The sequence below is a fragment of the Cannabis sativa genome, chromosome 6 (genome assembly GCF_029168945.1).
Source record: "Cannabis sativa cultivar Pink pepper isolate KNU-18-1 chromosome 6, ASM2916894v1, whole genome shotgun sequence".
NCBI lineage: Eukaryota > Viridiplantae > Streptophyta > Magnoliopsida > Rosales > Cannabaceae > Cannabis > Cannabis sativa.
Genome location: NC_083606.1, coordinates 8,176,564 through 8,186,700, shown reverse-complemented (window position 1 = coordinate 8,186,700; position 10,137 = coordinate 8,176,564). Strand labels below are relative to the sequence as shown.

General features: G+C 32.8%; 2 protein-coding genes across 3 annotated transcripts; both read right to left on the bottom strand.

Moving 5' to 3' along the window:
* Positions 1 to 2,086: 2,086 nt before the first annotated feature.
* On the bottom strand, positions 2,087 to 2,713 carry LOC115724781 (uncharacterized). The gene has a single exon (XM_061117955.1). The coding sequence runs from the start codon at positions 2,711 to 2,713 to the stop codon at positions 2,087 to 2,089; it is 627 nt and encodes a 208-aa protein (XP_060973938.1).
* A 3,481-nt stretch (positions 2,714 to 6,194) lies between these two features.
* Positions 6,195 to 10,010, bottom strand: LOC115724714 (protein MULTIPOLAR SPINDLE 1). Of its 2 annotated transcripts, XM_030654052.2 has the most exons (10): positions 9,050 to 10,010; positions 8,710 to 8,767; positions 8,489 to 8,635; positions 8,345 to 8,410; positions 8,154 to 8,233; positions 7,916 to 7,970; positions 7,390 to 7,497; positions 7,047 to 7,239; positions 6,618 to 6,688; positions 6,195 to 6,471 (listed from the first exon to the last, which is right to left on the bottom strand). In XM_030654052.2, exons 1-10 carry the CDS (start codon positions 9,206 to 9,208, stop codon positions 6,287 to 6,289), a joined length of 1,122 nt encoding a protein of 373 aa, XP_030509912.1. In that variant the 5' UTR covers positions 9,209 to 10,010; the 3' UTR covers positions 6,195 to 6,286. The 2 variants fall into 2 exon arrangements, with proteins under 2 accessions (XP_030509912.1, XP_060972980.1); XM_061116997.1 differs by lacking the exon at positions 7,390 to 7,497.
* Positions 10,011 to 10,137: the final 127 nt, after the last annotated feature.

Genomic DNA, 10,137 nt, shown 5'->3' with positions numbered 1-10,137 from the left:
TGTATGATGTGATTATCTGAATGTATGTATATGTGTTTATATATGCATGCTTGAATTATGTTAAACACTACCAACACTTGTATGAATAAGTTATAGAGTGTATTGGTACAGTGATTGTTGTGATTATGAGTACGATACGGTGATACCAACACAAGCATGGAAAAAAATGCTAAGGTGTGTGGTACATCACTCAGTGTTACTCAGTGATCGGGATAAACCCTACCAACACTCGTACAGTGAGGTATGATGTGTATGTGGTATAGTGGTTATACCCTGGTAATGAACGTTCATACTCATCTGTTAAGCTCTGTAAATAGGTGTATGGGCGCCTATTTACAGGTCGGAAATTATATGGTATGTTATATGCATTTCTTACTGAGTCTGTTGACTCACAGTTTCTACTTCCATGTGTAGGTAAAGGAAAGGCGAAGGCTGAACAAGAATGAACCTGAGCTCGGATGAGATTGTACATGTCAAGCGGCGCGACCTGGAGTGTTCGGTCTCGGGACATCTGGGAGTTGTATTTTGAAAGTCGCTGTGCGACCCAGAACTTGTGTATTTTGAATGTAAAGTTTAAACAGTAAATTTTTAAAAGTTTGAAATCGGGATCCCGGGATTTGTAAATATTATATTATATTACAAAGTTTAATATTTAAAGCAAAAGTTTTAATTTGACACGTTTTTCGAGAAATTTCTTTGATTAGCAAAGATTGCACAATCATTGAAAAAGCACTGTAGCGTGCCTTAGCATTAGGGCGTTACACGACAGTTATCGAAAGAAGAATACGAATGGATTTAAGCATTGCCATAGGAGAGAAGGTATCTTCATAGTCGATATCTTCTCACTGTGTGTAGCCTTTGGCCACAAGCCTAGCTTCAAAGGTCTCTACCTTCCCTTTAGCATTTTTCTTCTTCTTGAAAATCCACTTACACCCAATGGGAGTAATATCCTTAGGTGGAGTTTCATATACCCAGACCTTGTTGGTGCGCATGGAGTCCATCTCTGAATCCATATTTCATTTGTCTAAATCAGAGTCATTCATTGCTTCCTTGTTAGTCAATGGATCATCCTTGTTTGTATTAGAAACAAGAACATGTGATTCATATTTGTAGAGGACAGGCTGTCTCACAACCCTCCCACTACAATGATGTATTGGGATTTCCTTTTCCAGGAACTGTGGTAACCGCTGTCGATCGTTCAATTAATGGTGCTGAAATTGTTGGTTCAGAAAATCTTATTTCTGATTTTCTCGATAACCACTTGACTTCGTGGCTTGTGAATTTTCATATAATCATGCTTGAGAGAGAGAGAGAGAGAGAGAGAGAGAGAGAGAGAGAGAGAGAGAGAGAGAGAGAGAGAGAGAGAGAGAGAGAGAGAGAGAGAGAGAGGTGGGAATTTCAATTGGGAGGGGTAATTTCGGAACCAAGGGAAAAATAAATTTATATTTCATAAAATGTGTAACTTTAGTTTATTATTTTAGGTTAATTAGCAATTTTTCTCCCCGAACTTTAACATGTACTAAATCATGCTCCCTGAACTTTTTTTGCCGTTAAAAATTCCCCCTGAACTATTAAGATTGTTAGATTTAAGGAATTTTATCTAATTTTAGTAAAAAAAAAATTCAAACATACATGAAAGTTCAGTGGGCATGATTTAGTACATATCAAAGTTTGAGGGGCATGATTTGGTAGATATCAAAATCTGGGGAGCATAGTTTAGTAAACAATCACTGAACAGTAAAATTGAATGAAATTAGACAAAAATCCTTAAATCTAACAATCTCAATTGTTCAGGGGAAATTTTTAATGGCCAAAAAATTTATGAGGCATGATTAGTATATGTCAAAGTTCAGAAGAAAAAATTGCTAATTAGCTATTTTTTTTATATTTAGCCTAATGTATGGATCATTAATCAAATTTCTCATATATATACATACATGTTATGTTATATATTTAACAATTTATTAAATTGAAAGGAGTGTGAGAAAGAGAAACACAAATATGAATATCCACAACCAATTAATATTATACACAACCTGTCACTAATTATGTATCAATTAATAAATACAAACGAATCAAATGATAATTAGAACAAAACAACGCCTAAGATAAGGGCCATAGACGATAAGACATGAATGAATAGACCAGAATTAGGCCGTTGGCCATTTAGAGCCGTTGCCGATGATGAACTTCCTCTAGTTCCAGTTCCAAATCCTCTTCCACCGCCGCCACTAACACCACCGCTTGGAAATCCACTACCTCTCCCGCCGGTTCCAAATCCTGTACGACCATTACTGCCAGTACTGCCACCAGCTCTACCGCCGCCACTTGTACCTCTACTACCGCCACTTGCGCCACCTCCTTTACTGCCGGTGCCAGTGCCACCACCACCTTTACCACCACCGCTACTGCCACCACCACCTCTACCGCCACTTGAGCCACCGCTACTGCCACCACCACCTCTACTGCCACCGCTTGAACCACCAGTACTGCCACCGCCGCCGCCGCCCCCACGCCTTATGTACGCCTTAAGCTTATGATAATCATGATCATAGTTGGGATTTAATGATGATATATTTTGTGTTACGTGATGATGATCATGCTCATTTGTATCCAAAAGATCTTGGTGAGCTGAAATTGGAAGAGAGTATTGAAATAGTAACAATACTGAGACAACTACAATAATCATAGGAAAACAAACAGAGGCTTTCATATTTCAGATGATAATATATATAGTAAAGAAGATATGTTTAATTGGAATTATATTGTATTTGTCAGATCTAGCTAATATGTAATAAGAAATATTTAGGAGTAATTGTGTTTAATTGGAATTATATTGTATATATATATTCTTTATGATGGATGAACACTTTTGTTTTTCAGTTCTTGTATTTATAAATAATGGTAAGAATGTTAGATACGAAAGTGGAAAGAAACAGGCATGATAGATTAGATAGAAAGATATTTATATATTGTACGGATCTATTCTCCGAGTAGCGTTCCCTTGGTCAAATTTGTTCTTTTTATATATATATATATCTTTATATATTAAAAGTGCCTATCTAACGGCATTTCTTGGTTTAACATTCTTGGTTTAACAGAATATACTTAACGATTAGGTTTGATCTGTCGTTAAAAAATAAACCCAATAATTAAACCCAAAAAATTAAACAATCTTTTAAATAAACAATCTTTTAAATATTAATAATCTCTTTTTAAATTAAAAAAATCATCTTAGCCACATATCTCTCTAACAAACCTATCTGGGAGGCTTAGAGATTATTTACCTTATATGTTTGTGCTTATTTTTAGTTTTATTTTTAATTTTACCACCAAGAGGAAAAGGTTGAAAAATATTAGAATATGAAAATATTATTGGTGCTTATTAGTAATTTGTAAAGAATGTGAAAGTCTATAAATATATAGTTGTGTAGCTATTATTAGATATGAAATGAGATAATAGAACTTTTTTCAATTAGAAAATTAATGTACATTTTACTATTAATAACATACATTATTATAACACAACTATGTTTTACTTACTAAATATACTGACACATATTTTATTTTTATAAAACAAATCGTTCAAATAATTATACTATTTTAATTATTAATTAAAATAAAAAACTAAAATATTAAATAAAACTAACACTACGCACAAGACGTAACAATCACCTAAAATATATATATATATATATATATATATATCAATCAAACGGTTTTCGTGAACATTACACGGTATTAATTATAAGATAAGGTATGATAATATTATTATAAAACTTCGATTTTGTTTAATTGGTCAATTAGTGTTTGAATATTTGCATTATATTCATCTTGCATAAGGTTGTAACATTTTACAAGTTAAACAAAATTTGGATTATAGATACAGAACAAATAGGCGTAAAATTTAGAGAAATCAAGAAAAGCGTACGTTTGACCACAGAACTCTTCAATCGATATTTGATTGAATATTTCTCTGTTTGAATTTCAAACATACATGTATAAATATACGTGTATTAATTCATTATTAGCTCTATACAGACGAAACAATAGCAATTAGTATTGGGTCTACGTACTAATTGGCAAGGAAAACAGGAGGGTTCTTCTGAGTAGAACCGCGGGATCGTGGACTGAATATTTTTTTCTTATATTATGTTAGTCACGTAATGAAACATAAGATTATTACGTTTCATTTAAACACTTGTTAAGAACAATACAAATAATACAATATATTTATATAAATGTATATAGTTATATAGAGACTTAAGATCGTTGCCACTACAGTATGATCGAGTAATATATAGTTATATTGCAGAACACAACCCAGATATGCTGAAAATTAAGTGCAAACTAGAAGAAAACGACACCAAGGAATAGAGTGAAACAAAATAAGATATGAAGAAAGGTTGGTCTTTTTCCTTTGGCTGAGGATCTCCTGCTCCTACTACTCCCGCGACTACTGCCTTTGACAATGAGTCCGACCAGACCACCGATGAGACCTTTTCTTCGTACGTAAACTCGAGGCTTTCGAGCTAATTCCATTGACGTAAAAACATCTTTGGGTTTTGGTGACATTTGTTTTCCATGGTAAAAATTATAATGGTGGTCATCATCATGCATTACAACTTGATGATGAGCTGAACTTGGAAGTGATAATACAGATAATAGTATTATTAAAATTACAGTAAGAACAGACGAAAACCACACAAATTTCATGTTTTTGATTGACTTATTACTATGTTGTCGAATGAGAAAGTATATGATGAGTTCAATTTATATTAAGATTGGATATGGAATATATGGTGTCTTAATCATAGGAACGATTGTTATATTGGGAGTAAAGGAACTGAGTTGAAAACAATATAAAATAGCTTGAAAAGTGGAAACAAACGTGGGTTTTTTTAGTGTAAAGGTAGGCACGTAACACTTACTAATCATTTATTAAATCCATCATCGGCATGCATTAGTCAAAATTAATCGTATGGAGAACTTGATCCTAATATTATATATCAAACAACCTAGGTATGACTTCTGATTATAATATGATAATAAAAGTATGAAGATTGAATATAACAAAAAGGCATTGACCTAACTATCTTATTCTAAGAGCATACTCTACATTACATATATAATGTCATATTTTATTGTGATTATTATAGTTTGGCAAGTAAATAATAAATATAAATATTTCAATGTAATGTTAAAAAATGTCATATTTGGAAATTTAATTTAAAATTTCGTTGTAATTGTTCCTAAAGTAAACTCAGAAGGATAACATCAAATTTATTTAACAGAATCTATGAGGGAAATAAAAGAGAAAAGTGAAGAAAACATTTTCATTAAATTTTATAACAAGTTTTGTTTTTATATGTATCTTATTAAATGCCGAAGTTATTCTCTATGTGACAATCTTTTGAATTCAAATAAAAAATTTTAGTGAATAAATTCATAATGATTGCAACAAAGTTTATAGCACCAGACAAATTAGTCATTCTCTCAAAAGTTAAAAAAAAAAAAAAATAGTACCAGACAAATTAGTATTTCTCATTAAACAAAACAGAGATTCTCTCCTAATTATTCCGTGACGAGGACCAGAAAAAAGTCGTGGAATCAAAAAAGAAAAAGGTCAGAGCACAAGAAAACTAATAAAAATTATGATAAATGAATATAATATAATTAAGTTTCAACTTTCAAGCCGTCCACTAGCTAGCTGGACCTTAAAAAATTCAAGCTTTCTTTCTTCATGTAAAGAAAATATAGACATGAGTATTGAGTACACGTACCCAATGAAAAAAGATTAACCATACATTTCTTAGTGGTTCTTCAAAAGCTTTGTGATTTTGTGCTGATTGATTAAGGAAGAACAATATATATGTATGGTGTACCAATAATTTCGATCATTTTAACAATTGTAAGATATTTTTCGTCCAGAAAGTATAGCTTTAAGAAAGTGTTAAAAGGTGAGTATTTCAAATTCGAGGCTGTTGAATCAAATACATCGGTTGACAAAGGAAAATTATTTTTCGAATGAATGTTGTAATAGTACAGAAATTGAAACTCTTAGTAAGTAATCTTGATTTATTTCATTACATGAGATGCCCAAGCTCACTAGCAGGCTCGGTCAGCAACTTACACTAATAAATCTTGAGTGTCAAATCACTCCGAATTTTCCAATGGCATTATATGGGAAAAGATTTTAAGACAATTAAAAAGATTCAAGTTTCTTATATTTATTTTTAAAATTTTATTATTTCCAAAAAGGCAGAAAAATCATTTATTACAGATCTCAGCATAGCAACTTATCAAGAATCTCTGGCTTAAGTTTCTGGAGTAATGAAACCTGGCTAACCTGTTTAGACAATTCACCTGCGACTCGGTCAATATACAACACGTATAGCCCATTCCTGTTTTCCAATAGTTCTAACGCTTTCCGTGCATGTAAAATGGACACCACCCACTCCTCAAACAGCACTGCAAAGAAAAAATTATGGTTCGTTATTTCTCAGGTTACATATTCATGTATGCATGACATGTATATATATTTATATATATATGTATTACACTTCATTGCTTGGTGTAAAATGAGTAAAAGAATAAACACTGTCGTTAGGACATACTTTTATCAAAGTCTTCATTTTTCGACCACATTGAAAGGTAATCTGATATCAAAAACTCAATAAGCTGGATCCTGTAGATTCCACATCAACAGATTAGACATGCTACTCTGTCTCTAAACACAATTTAGAATCTCTAATTTATAAGCTGCAGCAGACGAAAAATGAGTTAACATTAGTTATGACTAACATGAGCCAAACATGTAGGTGTCACTTTGCTTGAAAGAAAACCAAAAGAAATAGTAAATTAAGGCGCTGTTTAGAATTAAGGGGACCTTTATTGTAAAATCATATCAAAAATTCGTATTGAACCAAGGTATGTGGTTGGAATTTAATCACTAAGATTGATGTTAATCTGTTTGGAACTCTTGATGCTAACTTAAAACTTTAAGAAATGCCATATTATACTTGTGGTTTCACTTGACTACTTACATTATGAACATGCATTCGTGCCTACGGTGAAAAGCGGCATCAAATGGATCTGTGAAAAGTAAACTCTCTGCAAGTACAGAGATTGTCTGAGAAACTGAAAGTATCGCACGTTGTCCAATGAAGGACTCGCTACCAAGCTTACGGATCAAGTGTTGAACACAGAACTGAGAACCCATGCTGCTATGGCTTGACTCTGATAAAAAGATTAATTAGTGAATGTCATCACATGGTTACAAAGTTAATTTAAGAGGCCATCTAAAAAAATTTCTATGAACAAGTTCATCACAATCTCTACGATAATCTCCTAGGTTTTCAAAGATTCTAACTACAAGAAAGAGGTTACCATTTTCTGGGGCACACATCCTTTTAACCAATCGCGTGACTAAGCTACTGATATATCCTTCTAGACATTCAATGTTCTTAGCCGTTGTTAACGAAATTTTCAATGTACCTTCATATGGTAACAAAAATACACTCTAGTTAGAGATAGACAACTAGTACAACGAGGCTACAAATAAAATGTGACCATCCCTTTTATGGAATATCCTTAATCTTCTACCAAAATAATCAGAAGAAAAGACCAAGAAAGCTGGTTTAATGAAGAATAAACACAAGGAATACTAATAATATAGAACCAGTCAGTGCAGCATATTATTGGTTAAAATAGCTTGTAAAATTGACTTTTATGAAAGCGAAAGAACTATAATTTCATGGATAATAACTGAACAAAGAAGGTAACACATATAATTCATTGAGGTTTGATGAAGGAACAATGTATCAACACTAGACAGCCAAAGTGCTTCTCTCCCTATCCCCACATACCAAAACCATATAAGATTGAAAACAAAAGGCATAAGTACTTTCCCAACCTAAAATGAAGTCCACGGCTTGGTGCGACCAATTTGCAAAATTTACATCCTCCTTCTGAAATTACAATGTCCATAAAAGATTAAATTAAAAAATATATGATCATACAAACAGGAAGACAGAAAAAAAAATGATAAGCAGTCCGCAGAAAAAAATATAATCGAAGCTTTCTAAATAATGGTTTTTCATGATTAAAATGAAGCGAAAAAAAAAGAAGAGAAAAGAACAATGCAATCTAACCGGAGAAACAGTTTCGCAGAGTTCCACAAGAAAATCAATTGCAGCTTTAAGGTGCTCCAGTTCATTTTCATTGTTAAGTTCTGCACTCAAAAGCATTGCACACACTGAAAATCATACATTATAGTAGAAACAAAAATAATGAAATTTAATTAATAACATTAACTCAAGCTTAATTAGAATTCATTATAAACCTGAGAAAAGCAGCTTCCGAGGAGAACCACCACTTGTTCTTCGTCTTCTTCGTTCCTTGAATCTTACTGAAAATAAGTAAATAAAAATTGACGATAAATCAATGAAGATGAAGTCAATAAATTTTATTAGTGTTGATAACGAACCTTGCCGAAGAAACCTCCGACGCAACACATCATTGAATCGACGATCGGAGCCATCTGTGACTGATTTAGGACTCATTTTCCCCAATTGATCAAAGAAATAGCACTTGCAAGCGGCACTTTGCGGAAACAAATCGCATTGCGATACATCTGAAACCAAACAAATTTGAAAATTAAAAATAACGAAAAAAACAGATAGAGAGGAAAAATAGTATGAATATGACCTTCTGCTAGTCTGAGATCTTCTCTGAGTCTCAAAAGCTCTTGCTTTCGCTCCTTCGCCTATATCTCCACCATTGCAGTAGCTCAATCAGGCTCTTTCAGCCTCAAAATTAAAAGAGAGCAAAAAAGAAACCGAAAAGAAAGATGTGTCCGCAGTTGATAAAGGTATTTTAAACTATCTTGGATCGAATCCGGTGTCAATATTTCACATTTCGGAAATGAAATCGGAGATAATGAAACAGTAGGAAGAAGATTCCTAATTAATAAGTTTCGTGGACTTTCTCACTAACCAAACAGGACAGAGACTAAAAAGTAAAAGTATTGATTTCGAAAGAAATAAACCTTTCGCTTCCATCGGAGAACGTCGGAGTCGGAAGCGGAAGGATTAGGCGGCTGATTTTGGGGAAAGAACTTGGATCGGAGAAGAGAAATGGCTAACGCCATTCTCAGCTTCGGATCGTCCCGCCCTGTATTATCTCCCACTTCGCTTTCACTTGCCATTTTTCTCTCTCTCTCTAAAAAAAGATATAGCGGGAAATTATAACGTCTATTTTATGTATTTATTTATACTTTCTAACAAACCTTTTGATGATTGCTCAACGAAACGACATGCTTGTTTCTTCTTTAGGTGTTGTCGTTATACTGAAATGGTCCAATGAACATTTTCTTTGTCGTTTAAGTGCTAATAAGAAACTCTGTTTGTCGTTTAAGCATAAAACGCAAAATCTTCAATATGATTAATACCAATTACAAATCTCTATGCTACAAGGGCAAATTATTTCTAAAAGTGATTATTTTCTTATAATGATGGTTTTATTATTATTAAAATTTTATAAATCTCTTCATTATAATATTAAATTAATCAAGTCTATTGCATTGGTTTATGTTGGTAATGAAAAAATGCTCATACTTCATATGGGGAAACTCGATGTCCATTTGAGTAAACGGTGCAGCATATTGCTTCCATTTTGTAATTCTTTTTGTTCATTGAAGACGTGTGTGTCCTCTTGAGCCATGTAATGAAATAGAGATGGTAACTAGTTACAAGTTATAGTTTAGTCAGCTATAAACAATGCATGTCGTTTAAATTATTTAAACTGATAAACGACATGAAGATAGATCCTTAAGTAAGCAATATATATGTATATAATTATTACCAAAATCGGGGCATTCAATTAGTATCAGTAGCAATGAGTACCGCCAGAACAGAGCATGACATGAACACAGAACCCTAACTAATGCTAAAAGGTTCTAGTGGTGCCTATTATTTTATTATGTGTCAATATCGTTATTGGTTAACTAAGTATCGAATGCCATATAGTTTAGTATAATAACTTCTAAGAAATATTACTAACTAATCGCAATATGACATGTCTATAAGTACTAAACACCAACAGTCCAAATAGCAATGCTCTTATCAAAAACATACT